Source organism: Rhipicephalus sanguineus, chromosome 9 (assembly GCF_013339695.2).
Source record: "Rhipicephalus sanguineus isolate Rsan-2018 chromosome 9, BIME_Rsan_1.4, whole genome shotgun sequence".
NCBI classification, from domain to species: Eukaryota; Metazoa; Arthropoda; class Arachnida; order Ixodida; family Ixodidae; genus Rhipicephalus; species Rhipicephalus sanguineus.
In genome coordinates, this window is record NC_051184.2 from 11,333,280 (window position 1) to 11,349,704 (window position 16,425).

Consider the following 16,425-nt stretch of genomic DNA (forward strand, 5'->3'; position numbering starts at 1 on the left):
GTTTGCTGCAGCGCGCGACAGAATTAATTACAAGCTCCTCATTACCGACACAGCCTCAGTTTCGGTTTGACAGAGCTCCAAAAACGACAAGCCGCCGGGTGCAACTATCACCACCTAGCGAGTGAAACGCTCGGTCACGTGAGCACTCAGAACAGTGACGCATTTCCGCGCGGTCTGTCGTCGTCGGGCTCATCGTCGTCTGGTGGCGACGATTTTCTTGCGGCGGGGATGGAAGGAATTTTCGACGTGGCGAATCACTTCAGGTTTGACCCGCTGGCGAGGAGCGATTCGTCGGGAAGCGCGTCAAAACAGAAATGGCGGCTACGACGTCATCATAACTAGTACCGGCTGCAGCGGTTACGTAGGGGAAGTAGGGGGGTCACCTCGGGTCACCTCCGAGGGTGTCGATGCACCAGGTGCGGCCTATAATGCTGGATCGCGCTCGCGAACTTCAAAATTCATATAAAATACCTTCCAAGCTTTATTTGCTGTCGATATTTTGCAGATGGTACACGCACATACACTGGAATCGATCCAGCAGGCTATCTCGGCCGCGAAATTTTGTGTCAGTACCCCTTTAACCAGGTTTTGAGCATTGATAGCCTTGTTATGGCCTGTATCAAGTGCTTTACTGTGAGTGTGATCCCGTCACGAGATGCATGGATGGACAACAAGCCGGGCCCCTAAAGTGCTCCACACTTTAAAAGAGCTGCAAGTTCTTTCACGGGAATCTACCATTACAAAATCAGAAGCTTGCAAACCAGAGAAAAACTGGGATGGAAGTTACTTTCCAAACGCAGAAAAATAGTCAGGTTGAAGCTTTTACAAAACATCTACAGTGGCAACAGAGCAATCGACAAGAACATGTATTTAAAAGAACCTAATTAGCAGTCTAAAAGATGTGACAATTCCAAGAAATTAAGGCCCTACCAATGTTGTATTAAGGTGTTTAAGTTTTCGTTCTTTCCCCAAACATTTGAAAAATGGTGGTTAGAAAATCGTTGGCGCAAAACAAGAACGTGGACGAAGAAGTAACACGGACAAGCGCACTTCGTCCACGCTCTTCTTTTGCGCCAACAATTTTCTAACCAGCTATGCGCCAACTAGCCCAACAGCGTACGTTATTTGAAAAATGGAATCTGCTTCCCGATGAGATAGTGTTTGCATGAAATTTTGCTTTGACCATAGAGAGCTTGATATGGATATGTTTTAAATATTACTCTGAATGTCTTTATCATGGGATATCTTACCCTTTGTATTGATTGTGTTGTCTCTTTTAGCATGATGTCCATATATGCTAGTTCTATGGCTGTTTTGATACTGCTGTTTTGTGACATCCTATTACAGTTAAACCTGCCTATAATGAACCTTCATACAACGAATTCCTCGATATTATGAAGTTTTTCTATTCCCCGCCGTTACTCCATAAGAGCACATGTATTTGCGACCTCTATGTAACAAAGTGGCAGCGGGAGACACCCTTAATAAAAAGAATTCTCACCGCCGACAACTTAGGGATTTTGCCTTGAATTTTGTCATTTTGGCACGAGCAGGAGCCGCATGCATCTTCTGTGGTTGCCCCGCGGACGAGAGCGCGAAGCGGCAGCGGCGCACATGGCGCGCTCAAAGCCCTGGTGCCGTTGTCAGATGGGAGGAGACGCAGCGCCCGGAGGCGCTTTGTCCCAGAGTTCTAAGATACTCATCAACCCATCATCATCCGTACGTCTATCCCGGCACGACCTCCCTCCCCGGGTTGAGGAGGGCAAGATTTGTTTCGGAAAGACGGTCCTTGCCCGGACACGGGGGCTACCGCTCGGCGCAAAGCACCAAACAGATGTAGCCAGTCTCACGGCCCCACGCCAGAGAGACTCGGCCATGGTGCAACAGTTTGGTGCGGCAACTTCAGTCGCCGCACACAAAACAGACGTACCCGAGAAAAACCGCACGGCTGGAAGCCGACGGGGTCCTACCCGGACGGGGGTGCTACCGTTCGGCTCAACGAGTCCAATCGTCGAGCACTGAACTGTGACTGCATAGGGGCTATCGTTTGGTGCAGCAACTTCAGTTACCACACACAAACTGGACGTACCCAGGAAGTACCGCGTGGCTGAGAGCCAGCGGTGTCCCACCCGGACAAGGGGGCCGTCGTTCGGCGCGACGAACCGAGTCGCCGAGCACAGAACAAAAACAACCGACAAGGACCTCGTGGGCGGGGCCCAACAAGACGACTGGATTACCCGGGCGCATGCAAAGCACGGGTAAGCAACAGCGGAGGCCTCGACCGTCATCCCCGCGGTGAAGCAACAAACGTCGCCTGCACCCAGACCGGTTCGGGCTGTTGGTTCCGCAAAACTGCGAGGCGAGAGCGAGCGCTCCCGGCATGTGCAGCGGCCGTATAATGTACTTTTATTCCGTGTTCCGTATTCCGTTTTCCCTGTTACGTCACGCTTGAGGCACCGCCCACGGCGGAAGCCGCGACGTTTTTCGAATTTGGCCAATAAAAAGCGCTCGTAGCCGCCCATAGCTTGTTGAGCAAGACAAGTGCGGCAGTTGGCGTTTTTTTCGTAGGAATTCTGGGGAAATCCCTAGTATTTTGTAGGTATTTTCGGGGAGAAAATTTAGGGGCTTTAGTGACTTTTTGGCTGAGGGCCGCAAAGGGGCCGTATAACTCGTTTATTTCGTCCGCGAGCGTGTGACAAAAGAACAATTGTACGTAAATGAAAATAAATTTGTTTTATGAGCTTCTGGTGCTAAGGTTAATGAAGCGTATTGCAAAGTAAACGCAAAACAAACGTATTTTGAGAGTCGTAGCCACATGGGTGTTGCTTTTGCATCCAATCCAAGTCGCTTAAGGCGGCCGTTGCGAGAAAAACAGCTGATCGTCTCTGCGAGCCGTGTTTTCTGTTCTGTCACCTATAATGCTGCGAAAAGAATGTGATCGCGACTACCGGGGAGTATTTTCGTCGCAGAGGAATATCTGAAGCTGCGAAGAGCAAGGAAAACATGGAATTCTAGCCGCAAGGTGAGTAAACAATGCTGTTACCGCGTTATGTTTACTTTGCTTTGGTTCTTACAGGTAGCGAAAAAAAATCGTTATGAACTGGGGAAGCCTGTACTTCTATCGTCTGATATCTAGTAAGCTTCACCTTTTGATTTCGTGAACGATAGTGCGTGAGCGAGCGTAGTTACAGCGTACATGGACGTGCACATTCAGTTTTTTCCCCTGTGCATTTTACGTACATTTCTGATGAATCGAACTTGCACAGAAGAAACTTGTTGCGTAAAACATTTGTGTTAACATGCACACCACGGTGTTTCATTTGTGATGATATAACGAATAGATTTGATAAGTATAATTGTTGTAGCCTGCAAAGAACTGTATGATATATGCTGCATTGGTTTACCGCGTTGCGGCGAGAACTCTGAAGAAAAAAGGGGGAAAATTTACGGAGCCACCTCTCAGGCTGTTCCAGCAGCGGCGGGCCTGTTTTTGGTGTGTGTGTGGCTAGAAGTGCTACGAGTGTTTCGCCAAGTTCCGAGGTTTTTTTGCCACGTAAAGGAGGCTCAAGTGTGAAGACTTAACGATGCTACTTTGAAGTGCTTGTACCGAGGTTAAGAAGAAGCGGAGTCAATTCAGGGTTACATTTTCATGGAACAAAAATAAGTGGAACCAGCACTTCAAATCTATTTGAGGTCTTGTGGTTGGGCCCTGGTTTAAACGTATAACAAAAAACGGTTGGATTTTTTCTCCAGCTCAATGACAAATGCCTTGTCATCGCTGACGATCCGAATCAAACCGATGGAGCATTAGTTTGGTATCCTGTGTGTTCTTGCATTAAGTGGCCTGTAATACATTGTGAATTTCTCTAGCTGCAGCATCCCGAGCTGGTCGATGGAGTGAGGGGCATGCGTTCGGCTACCCAATGCATCGCAGGCACCCTCTAACATCTCCTGGCTGCCATTGGGCCTGGAGTTCCCCAGTCTTGACTGCTGCTGTAGCCACCTTGTCGGCCATGAACATTAAGACTTTATTTCCGTTTTAACATGTCTTCATTTTTGTGTTCTTTGTTTCATGTTTCTTTACTTGCGTGTCATCTTTTTGGTGTGACAAGTGTAGTGCATAAGTGTTTTTAAATCGATACTCCACTTTCTTGTGGTAGTGTGAGCACGTCTTCACAAGTTGCTTTGACATGTGATCGTCAGCCTTCTGAAATGATGCACACAACACATATCATGTGGCGTCATTTCATGCGGTAAGCCTGTAAGCATAGCCTTTCCCTCCAGTGAAACTCACAGTGCAAGATTTTGTGGCAGTGCTTGCTCTTCATAAGTTTTTTGACATGTGCTAGTGAGCTATCTGAAATGAATTGAAGACCATGCTTAACTGTACACCAAAAGACTGTAGTTTCATGATGTCACTTGAAGTTGAAATGTATATGACACAAGTGTTTTTACAAGTTGCACTAAAGGATGATATGCCTGTTTGCCACTCACAGGAGGTGCTTTTACACTGAGCAAAATAATCACACAGGCTACTATCTGTGTCCTTTTTGAAACTGCAGTTGACTTTTGCGTGGGTGACAGCTATCAATCCTTTTGCAAAGTTATGTCCTCGAAAACCAAACATATACTTTTTTTGCAAACACATTAGGCCAGTTACATTGCAACATGCATTTTACATTTATGTAATGTTGACGCTATATCTGTAAGAAAAAACTTTGCTATTGCCTATTCAGGAAAGCATCCCGTCAATTGCACAGGCGTGTTTTGCACACTGTATACATTGGTTTGTCTTGCTGCTTCATGTAATACCATTGTTATGCAACTGTCCTTTCTTATAAACATTGACAAACCACCATCTTGTGAGGGGTACTATACTACTCTGTAATATATCTGAAATGCATAGCTGTGCACACAATTGCCCACGTACCTTGTGATTCGTATACTGTGCACATTTCATGTGTCCCTCTTTTTTTTTTCATGCGGTATGATGGGACGCAGCAATAAGCAGAGACAACATGTGCCGAACTTAAACCAAAATTTGAGGTGCGCAGACATTGGTTACAGTATTGGTCCCTGCCACACGCTTTGCGACGACAAAGGTGCTCCTTGAAACGCATATAACGCTTTTAGCAACGTGATATGTCATTAGTAGAAAGGCATGCTGATGTTATCTATATTTGCATTATAGTAGTCATTAATTACCCATGCAGTACGATGTCACACTGTGCTTCCTTCAGCACGATGTTTCTTGTAACTTGTGCATGTAATAAATGTGCAGTAATGCTTTAAAAACATGACACTACAGTTTCACAATGTACGTTTATTTACAGAAAGTATGTGCCGTCTTTGCATTGGTGTGAACACGAATAAATTCTTTTTTTTTTTACAAGGTTCTGTCTTGAAGAGACTGCTTACATATTCTTTCACATTACTTCTTCATTCACAAATGAGCACACTTCTGAATGAGAAAAAGGTACTTGAAATGCCAGACGATCTGTTTCAGCATCAGTTGGCCCTTTCAAAAGGAACAGTGTGGTGGATGTGCAACAAAAGAGCACAGTGCCCGCAAGTTGTGCGTGAAGTAAAAGGCAAGCCCTGTGTTGTTATACACGAAGTGAGGAGACAAAGACTTGGTGTGCACTCCCAGTCATAGAGCAGATAACGGTCACAGTGTTCGTGATTAGAAGACGGTCAGCAGCAACAAAAACAATAACAAACCCTTGCTTTCCAGAGAACTGGCTATAGCACTCAGCTGCCGAGTACAGTGCGTTATATTGACAGTTGCTAAATGAAAGGTTCCTATCTACGGCCACATAAAAATGACCCAGTCACGTGTAGTCAAGTTCTGCGAAAGACCTGGTCATACAGCATATGATGAAACCCAGCAGCGATTTATTATTACCAGGAAATTTAACTTCGAAACGTTTTCTTCTACTTGTTAGGTAACATCTTAGCAGGTAAGAAGTCGTGCTGCTAAGCTTCATTCAGCGCATGGGTCGGTTCCTGCTGACAGCGAACATATCTCCATGAGGGTAACGTGCAGGATCACTGCTGTACTTGCATTGAGATTCACGTTAAAGAGCCACAGGTGGTCAAGATAAATTCAGTCCTCCACTGCAGTGTGGCTCACACTTGTATCATGGTTTTGGCACGGAAAACCACATATATTATTGTTACTTCTTAGGCACATGTTTCTCACTGAAATGACACTTGCCTAGTGCTGTTGTCAGTGGTGCAGTTAGCCAAATAGCGGATTACCACTGCGGACAGCTTGTCCGGCAGGAATACATGAGGAGCGTGATGACCTTCCTTGTCTAAGCAGTGGTTCGGGGTCATCCCTGACAACACTGCCATGCTCACTATTGGAATCATCGCTCGCTGAAATCATGAACATTTCTGTCACCTTCTGCAATGTAAAGGCAAGTGCAACACTGCACATGCTGCAGCAATGTGAGATGCACATTCTGATTCGTAATGGAGGGTACAACTGCACTGCTGAACGCAGCGGAAGCAGCTTTTCAAACGCCCAGCACAACGCTTCATTACAGACTGCATTGCAGCATGTGCGGTGTAGCACTTGCCTTTTTAACACCGTTTCTGAGAGGACAGCCTCGGAGAGGTGTCAGGAGCCATGGTCCTGGTTTGGAGCCTCTGTCACCTGCACAAATACAAGTGGTGTGTTGTAAATACTGCTTCAATGTAAGAGATCCACAAGGCTGAGCCACACAAAGAGAGCAATGATAGCATCATCTACATGATCTAATGCTATACACCTCACCAGTCTGACTTACCCGTACTACGCGAAGCATGACTACTACAAATGGGCTGTCATGACAATGTGAGTCATTTGTCGATATTATGGAGCGGATAACCGATAGCTGCAAGATGACACACATGCAGTGAGCGACATCCTGTAAGTTGTCACAGTTACCAAGTACCTGGAGCTAATCAAACAGGGCATTAACCATAGCGCGAGCAAATATTCTGTTACCTCAAACTGTGAATATCCCAACTTTTTGTTCTGCTCACCTAGAAGCCAGAAGGTACGGCCGCGGCAATCCGGGCCCCTTCGATGCGCTCACGCAGCCGCGTTGTCCGCCAGACGTGGGCGTCGTAGTCTGATCCCAGACTCAGTGGTTCACGGCAGGATTCCGATGTCTGCGTCGCAGATCTGACGAAAGCATGAACCACTGTGAGCCACATTTCGCTACGCGGACATGCGCTCGAAAGGATGGGAAGACCGATACTTACTAGCATGACGATGTGGGCATAATGTCCTTTGCGGGGATAAAATGCCGCCTTGTGATGGTCACCCTTCGGTGCAATGATGACGGCAACGCTGCGTCGCTGCCGTCCACGCATCCTATGACGCCGGCAGCCGTAGGAAACATTCAAGGCCGCCTTTTCATCCGGCGTCCACGGGAAGTGAACCCACTTGTTACGGATCCCGGCGTGCACGATTACCTCCGCCACAACATCGCACACAGTCTGCTCACCGCAGCTTGCATGTATCCTCGCTTCCAAACGAGGCTTGAAAGCTGCCACTCGCGAAAAACCGAAGGCCGCACAACACCCACAGGCTGCACCGACAGCGAAGTCGGTCGCGCCGTCGCGCGCCTTCCTCGGCCACTTTGTCGCACAACCGCCGCACCTTCCTTTCTTCGGGAGAAAGTGACGGCGAACTCTTTCATCGACTGGCATGTCGAACGCGTCGTCGGGCGCTCACGGCCCCCACGGTGCTGCCGAGCCGCCGAGCGATCGCCGCCAACAACACGAAAAAGCTCGCCGGCACCGCCATGTTTGCTATTCCGTCGAAACGGGGCCACTCGCAGATTGTTCCGCGCTTGGACGGAACCGATTCCGTATATTTTAGCATAATGAGCGCGTACTCGTCATTTTGACGTCAACAAAATTTGGGCTTCCGACACGTCACTTGAGTGACAGGTGAAACGACCAATCACGGGGCGCTAATGGCGGCCAAAACGGAATACGGAACACGGAACAACGGTTCGTTATACGGCCGCAGGTGTGTGCGAGGTGGGCAGGCAAAGCCTGCGCTCCTCAAGCCTAGAGTGCCTCGATGTGAGGAGGACATCGAAACACTACTCAAGCCGGCTTTCTTGCCACCGCGGGTGCGTGCGCAGGCGTGCCCCTCCCCCTTCCCCCCCCCTCCCTCCCTTCCTTCAGACCTCATCCAGCTAAAGTCCCTAGGTTTTTCCCTGTTCTTCAGCAGGGAAAATCTAGGGACTTTACACCCAGCCGCTTGCGGGTGCCAACACACTAACACACTAACCGTGCTGGCTTTCTTTAAAAAAAAAAGAACGAAAGAACAGAAAATCGGCTTTTGCGTTGGCAGCGCCACTTCGGTTGTTGCAGAAGTCTCTGAACTGCAATTAATTAACGTGACACCAGGTGACGCCACTAAAAAAAGATATCCTTGCTCCGTGTCGTTACGCTTCGAGTTCGCGCCACATATGGAGTGCGCTCTTAGTTGTCGACGCCGCATGCGCCTGCGTCGTTTCACTGCGCACGCCCCTGATGACGTGCAGCTTTTGCTATTTTTTTTCTAATGGCGACAACTGCGTTGTCACTACCGAAGAGATGTCAGACTAGGCACTGGTGAAAACAGTCCGCGACGACGGTGACAACAGATCTTCGAAGGTCGACTCGTCACTGTTGTCACGCGCTTTGCCATCTTGCGGCGCGTAGCAGGTTCGCGAGACCGTGGTCTCCAAGATTGGCTCCGGCAATGCGCCGTCGCGTTGTCGAAGCCAATATCTGAGGCCACGGCTAGACAATGATGGAGCAGCGTTGTAGTGATGTCCTACGAACGTTCATTATTGCCATCCCTCGCAAACAAGCAACAGAGCAAAATAACGCAGCTTTTTCCACTAAATAAATGTTTTGGGTGAGCTCTGCCTTCAATTCTCCTTGCGTTTAATTTGTGCATTTATTTTCCAAATTTTCATGCTCAAACTGGATATAACGAAAGCTGTTTATAACAAATTTTTTCGGGAATTTGGCAATTTCGTTATATCCAGGTTTAACTGTAGAACTTTACATGTCTAATTAACCCCCTATGGTAATGCCCAACTCGCGCACTGTAGGTATTTGCAATAAATAAATAAATAAATAAACAAACAAATAAAATAAATAACCAGCTCAGCAGGGTTTGGCTGTGGCTGAACCGGTATCTTCAGTCTCTTATCTATTACAGCATGTACAAAATTCACAATATATTCAAATTTGTGGAGAGGTTCACTAATTTTTGGTTGGTTTGTTTTCTTCCTTGGTAAAGTCCTAATATTACCTTCCACATGCCTACTCTATTTTCTGCTAATATCTGACGGGCACGTGTGAACAAATAACATTCAAGAGTTTGTATGCCTGCTTGTCTGTTTCATTTATTTTGTCTTGTGTGCGAAAAGTGCAGTGCAGAAAACAGAATGAAAAGAAGAATCGGCGGGGCTGGAGGTAACACTCTACTCCGTACATGAGAAAACGCAGTGAAGGAACACTGCTTGCAGACTCTAGCCAGGGCAAAAAGGGAGGGTGTACGATGACCCTCACTTCCATTGTAAAAGAACAGATTAATTTTTTTCTAGCTCTTCCAAGGAAAGCAGATATGAAAAATATTTCAGCATTAGACAACTCCTTGAATACAACAGAAATTTCTGATTGTGTGGGGTACATCAAAAGCTCTACTCACAGGTCGCCGACAACCTTGAAGCTCGGCCCTAATGACAGTCTTCCCAGTCCGCAGCGGCTGCACCTGGTGAAGGGTGCCATTCTCTGTGGAGCTGAGCACACCAAAGTACTCGGCCGAAAAGTGGACACGCAGCTGCACACCCTGCAACACAGAACACTGTAATGAACCAACACAAGCACCAGATCAACAAGACACCCACCTTGCCTGTGTGAACCTGGTGATGGTGCTCGTCAAAGATCTGAACCAGAACCTGGTATATTCCTTGGCGCTCAAGCACCCAGGACTCCCCTGGGGACACAGACAAGCCTGCCACAATAGATGCCAATAATGCTGAAAAAGAACTTGCTCATGAAAAGAATAACTCGTTAATGCTAGCAGTTGTCCTGTCTCTCTTTCTGTAGTCCTTGTTCGCTAGTAATATGGAAGGATTCATGAAAAGAGCATCTCATAATTAAGAGAAGTTGCATCAATGGTAGCTATCTAATGGTGGAAGAATCAGTGATCTTAGTTTCCATCAAGGGATGCCAGCAAACTACAGTCAACTGCCGATTTTTCGGACTCCCTAGGGACCGCGAAATCGTCCGAAAAATCGGGCAGTCCGAAAAAACAAATTCATGCTTTTTTATTCTGCTCAAGTGGTCAAATCGCCATAGCCACGTCCGAAATAGCTTTAATGCCTCCCAGTACAATTATCAGGCATTTTGGTGCGCGCCCAGGCTCTCGCAAATACATTCGGTACCTGCCGCGAAGCCCGCTTAACTACGTACGTGCCAACCGCCGCTTTTGCATCTCGTGATGAGCGCCGCTGATAACAGCAAAGCGCGGAATAGATTACGGCTATCTCGCATGAAGAGTTTGTAAACGATGACGCGGAACACAATGACTAGCGGAAGAGCGGACGACTCGTCCGGCTTTCCCCGATGCGTGTGCGCAGGCGCACACACATCGCCGAATCGCCGCCGATACGCAGCGTTTGCTGCCGTGTCAAGCCGATCGTTTCTAGTTGTGTGCAGTACATCGCCAACTAAGCTGACGCCGTCACTTTACTGTTGCTGTATCGTACACACGCATTTATCATGAAAGGGTTCGTGATGCGCACTTAGTTCTTCACCGCACACGGGCGCGGCAATGGCGAGCTGGTTTCGTCCGCGAAGGCAACGCGTCTATGCGGCGCACTTAGCGGTCTCGCACAAAGAGGCAGCAGGAATGGCGGCGCGGCGCATTTGGGTTCTCGCCTATTAAATGCGTGCAGTACGCATGCAACTGCGCTAGGCCACGTGCACTACCGAGCAGTTAACTGAAGATGCTTATCGTAAGAGTTGTCAGCGATTAAGTCGTACTGGCGCGTTTGCCAGCTGCCGCCATCATGCCTCCGTGCATTTCTTATCCGTAACATCGCCGCACGGCGCCGCGATAGCGGCCCCTTTGAATTTCTGGTCTGCTTCACCCCATAACGCTTCGGCATTGCGGCAAAGCTGACTTTCGGACTCTGCTACTATCTCAAACAGATCGACTCGCGAAAGCGCTGGTTCGAACCTACAAGATGATAGATGCGGCAGAGGTGGGGGCTTCAAATAATGCCTATCGGACCTGCAATTTGGGCAGAAAGTCCGAAAAATCGGACGCGGAATAGCTTCAGCGTCCGAAATTTTGGACGTTCTAATACATTGAAGTCTGGTGACGGTGCCGCGAAAGCGTCCGAATTTTCGAGCATGTCCGGAAAATCGGGCGTCCGAAAAATCGGCAGTCGACTGTATCACTAAGACTCTTGTCTAGTAGCATCTCCCACACTCAAGCAGTGCACCTGAGAACTTGGTGAGGCATTACGCGTACACGCATTGCATTTCCCATGCCTGCAGTGAAGGGAGCAAACAGCCACATCACACGCTGGCAGGCGAATGTGCCTCAAGCTTTATTTGTGCATATTCTATACACGGTCAAAGTAACAAGACAGCAGACAAATGATAAATATGGCCAGCTGCTGGCAACGTTAGTAGGTTTGAAGCGCCCTCTACACTATATCCCCCGTCAGGGGTGTAGCCAGAAATTTTTTGTGGGGGGGGGGGATTCAACCATACTTTATGTATGTTTGTGCGTGTGTTTGTATGTGCACGTGTATATATACGCAAGCAAAACTGAAAAATTTCGGGGGGCGTTTGAACCCCCCCAACCCCCCCCCCCCCTGGCTACGCCCGTCCCCCGTGTTGAAAATGTGGACTACACGTCTTGACACTTGATTCTCAGCAATAAACGACAGTTAAAGTTTAGTGCTTTATGCTGTCCATTCTTCAACCGTTTTTGTTTCCATTGTGCACTGTCATATCCCATCATGGCGGAAGAACCAGGAAGACGTCATTGGAGATGCAAATTCCAGATCAAATGTAAGCAGTTAGTAAGAGACTAATAAGTTCTTTTGCACTTAGTTCAGTTTACCTATAGTATTTCATAGCAATGAAGCCACCCTGTGGCTCTAACTCGATCTGCTCTTCCATGTGATTGTTTGCTAAATTCTCATGTGCTGGTGGCATTCATGCCATTAGTGGCACAAAAATACAACTGCGATGAAATTCATCGGTTATCCATATCAATTAACTATACAACCTGAAAACCCTGCGTTTTTAAACACAGCAAGCTGAGGAGAATGTTTAAGTAAAAGTTGTGTGTTAAAATGTGAAAATAAATAAATAAAAATGTATTATTATGCAATACTTCTTTTTTTCTTTAACTGCAGCACTGCCACATGCTGACCACTGACACACCGAATGCTGAGCAGACACGTGAACCATCCCTTGACCTCGCTATAGACGGACCGACCAGGCTGCACTAAAGTCCCTAGATTTTTCCCTTCTTGCCTAAGTACCGGCAACTGCCTCCTTTCCCGGCCCTCTCTCACGCGCAGCCAGCGTCTGCCACCATTTTCTTCCTAACTTGGAAGATTTACAAAGCCACGTACGTCTAAGTACATTAGCCACGCATCTTTCAGCGGAGAATATGCTAGCGTGACGCACCTTTCTCCTCTCACCAACCCCCCCGTCATTAGCGAGCGGGGGACGCGTTTCACCAGATGCTTGAAAAGCATTAGGAAGAACATGGCTACCGAAAACGAGGTTAGCGAATGAGATTCGTCGGCGGTGCTTCAACGGTTGTCGGTACTTAAGAAAGAACAGGGAAAAATCTAGGGACTTTAGGCTGCACCTACTCGCGATGCTGCAACACACACAGGCACACCATTCCTTCATCATTTCCAGAGACCACTAATGTCCCTGAAAATACCTGGGATTTCAAAGAAGTTTGGTGTTCCTTGCGCAGCCCACAAGCAATTGACTTTGGCATATTTGAATGAACAATACGATGACTCTCTGCACATACATACCGATGGATTTGAGACTCCATGTGCTTTGACTACGACCTTTGTGGTCCCTCATCTGGATGTTTCCCAGATGTACAAATCAAACTACACGTAATCTTCAAAAGCCACGAATACAGGAAGCTATCCTACTTGAGTTTGGTCAAACACCATTGTGTTTGCATACATGCATCACCTCTTCTTCTCCCCTTTTTCCCCTGTGCAGAGTAGCAGGCTAGAGCATGCTAGCTCAGGCCGACTTCTCTGGCTTCTAATAAATTCTCTCTCTCTCTCTTGTGAATGAAGCAAATTTGAATTTTGCCTTTTCTGTTACAGGTGCCTGAAATCGTGTCACCAAAGAGATAGTAAAGAGGCTCACGAAGGTAGCTTGGTCTGACCACGTGCACATCCGCAGGATTGATGGCCACAGCTGAGAGCCACGGTCAAGGCACCACCGTGGAATGGGCAAAAGGAGTTTCTTTGGCATTAAAGGATACGAGAATCAGCCAGAAGCAGCCGCGTGTGGCCAAGGCCTTGGGCCCAGATGCACATCCCTTCCACACGAGCCACTTGCTCGTCCTCCGCGCGCAGGACATATGGCTGCACAGGTTCCACTGTACACACGCATTACAGAAATTCTTTGCACACTGGCATACTAAGGTCAACGCAAGCCATATGCAACCTAAACACTATAAGTGTGTATATCCAGCTAATACCATGGTCAACCAGTGTTGCACCAATGATGGCACTGAGCAATTCCAAGGCACCTGATCCCAGCATTTGTGTCTGGCAGATTGGCCTTATTAAGCAGACAATAACCAGCAGGCATCACCAGCCGTAAAGACCGAAAAACTATGAAAGCAAGAGCTTTCTGGGCAAGAGAGCATTCACATGCAAAATCTGACGCAAATGAGCTCTTATTTTTTTTTTTCAAAAGAGGTGGAACTTTAAGGGTTCATGAACGGGAGGATGACTGCTGCCGTAGCTCAGTGGTACAGCATTGGACACGTTATTTGAAGGTCGCAGGTTCGGTCCCTGCCGGCGGCAAGTTATCTTTTCGTCCACTTTACTTTCTTCACATTTAAACCATAAATACTACAAATACCATACCCTATTCTTTCCTTGGCTTTCTTGTCTGTCAGTCCTAATTTATTCTTTTGTATAAAATGCCCTTCACGTTTCACGTGCGTCCCTTTTTGTGCAGAGCCTCTAGGGCCATCTACATGGGAGACTGCTCTCCGCGACTGCTCCGGACTGGAAGCCCAAAGGGCCCTAGTCCAAAGGGCAAGAGTGGCGGCCGAGTGTTGCAGTGTCCAGGACTAAGGATGCTGACCATCATGGGCCACGAACACCACCCCCGAAACCTCTCTTTACTTTAAAGTTTGTTCCTCTTCATACAGACTGTGCTCCCTGAGGATATGTGTGGGAAGACCCCCTACTACACAACATGACTACTTAACACTTTCCTGTCCACGAAAAAAGTAACACTTTTTGGATGGTCCAATATCAGTGCTGCTCCAGCCAGTTTAGGGTATGAGCAAATTTTCAGAGCAAGAAAAAAAGTTGTTTTGGAGCATATTTATAGCAGAAGGAACTGTGTTCTGGATCAGGTTTGAGGCTGAAAAAATTATGTTTCGGAGCAGGTTTGGAGCAGACAAAATAGAGTTTGGTATCGCTTGGTGTAGTAGTATATCAAGGACATTGTTACAGCGCAACACTAGACATGGACAAAAGGAGGGAAACAAACAACGCTAATGCTAAAAATGAAGGAAAGAATATGGCTTTTAAGGGCTCGTTTTTCTTTGTTAGACACAATATTAATGAGAACTAACAGACAATAATGCCAAGGAAAGTATAGGAGATGTTATTTGTAATAATTGGTGAGAACTAACAGACAATAATGCCAAGGAAAGTATAGGGGATGTTATTAGTAGTAAATGTAATGTAAATGTGAAGAGAGAAATGTGGACGAAAAGATAGCTTGCCGCGGGCAGGGACCAAACCTGCGACCTTCCAAGTACGCGTCCGATGCTCTACCAACTGGGCTACCACGGCGGCCATCCCCCCGTCCACTTTATGGGGTACTATATATGTGCATTTAAACGTGGGAGCGTCAGTCAGCGCCGCCAGTAGCCATGACGGCGAATGTGGAACACTCTTTTTCTGCCTGTTGGCATCACGTAGCACGTGAACTTATTACGAGCTGGCAGCTGACCAATAATCCCTCGCATACTACCTGAAGGCATCAAGTATGCCAGAACGAGACCCCTGCTATGAATGAAGGAAAGAATATGGCTTTTAAGGGCTCGTTTTTCTTTGTTAGACACAATATTAATCAGAACTAACAGACAATAATGCCAAGGAAAGTATAGGAGATGTTAGTTGTAATAATAGGGATATAAATGTGAAGAAAGTAAAGTAGACGAAAAGATAACTTGGCGCCGGAAGGGACCGAACCTGCGACCTTCGAATAACGCGTTCGATGCTCTACCACTCAGCTATGGTGGCGGTTATCCCCCCGTCCACTTTATAGGGTATATATGCGCATTTAAACCTAGGAGTGTTCCAGACCGATCGCAGCCATGGCGGCGAGTGTGGAACGCTCTTTTTCTGCCTTTTTGGCTTCACGTAGCACGTGATCTTTTTACGAGCTGGCAGCTGACCAATAATCCCTCGCATACTCCCTGAAGGCATCCAGTCTGCCAGAACGAGACCCTCGTTATGAATGAACAGAAGAAGGGAAATTTTAAGGGCTCGTTCTTCTTTGCTAGACACAACATTATTTATTTATTTATTTATTTATTTATTTAATTTACAGTGATGCTACCGAGGACTTCTGATTTGGAGCAATTTTTGGAGCAGCAAAATTTCCACTTTGGAGCACTTTGGAGCAGCAAGAATTTCCATCTTGGAGCACTTTGGAGCAGATAATTTTGCATCTGGGAGCACTCTGGAGCAGCTCATTTTACATATTGGCGTGCACTAGAGGAGCAAATTGCATTAACATTCAAGCACCTGAATAAATATTACAGGGCTCTTATGAAGAGCTAGAAATATTTCGATTCACTGCAAAGCTCATGGAAAAAATCACCTCGGGAGAACTCCATATTTTACTCGATAATGCAAAAATAAGGGCTCATGCAGTTGAGTGTTCTCAGTTAACCACTTCAGGGGTTATTTTCAACAGTAGCAAATAAACAAAATACCGGGTTAATAAAATTGTACTTTATGAAATACTACTCTAAATACATCTATGTGGTTATCAGCAGACGTGGTAGACAAACGCCGTGACATACAACAGTGCCTCAAAGCCAAAGTCACACTATTTCTAATGCATTCCCCTAAGACGACTCCAAGGTGAAAGCCA

The 16,425-nt window shown here is 47.0% G+C and overlaps 1 protein-coding gene across 2 annotated transcripts in view; it reads right to left on the bottom strand.

The window, feature by feature from the left end:
• Window positions 1-16,425, bottom strand: part of LOC119404591 (nuclear pore membrane glycoprotein 210) — a 345,697-nt gene that overhangs the window by 214,142 nt on the left and 115,130 nt on the right. For both annotated transcript variants that reach the window (XM_037671142.2, XM_049418937.1), the window contains exons 6-9: window positions 13,556-13,672; window positions 13,438-13,488; window positions 9,912-10,018; window positions 9,713-9,853 (exon numbers count right to left, since the gene is read on the bottom strand). In XM_037671142.2, the coding sequence (XP_037527070.1) occupies window positions 9,713-9,853; window positions 9,912-10,018; window positions 13,438-13,488; window positions 13,556-13,672 (416 nt within the window). The remainder of the gene's footprint in view (window positions 1-9,712; window positions 9,854-9,911; window positions 10,019-13,437; window positions 13,489-13,555; window positions 13,673-16,425) is intronic.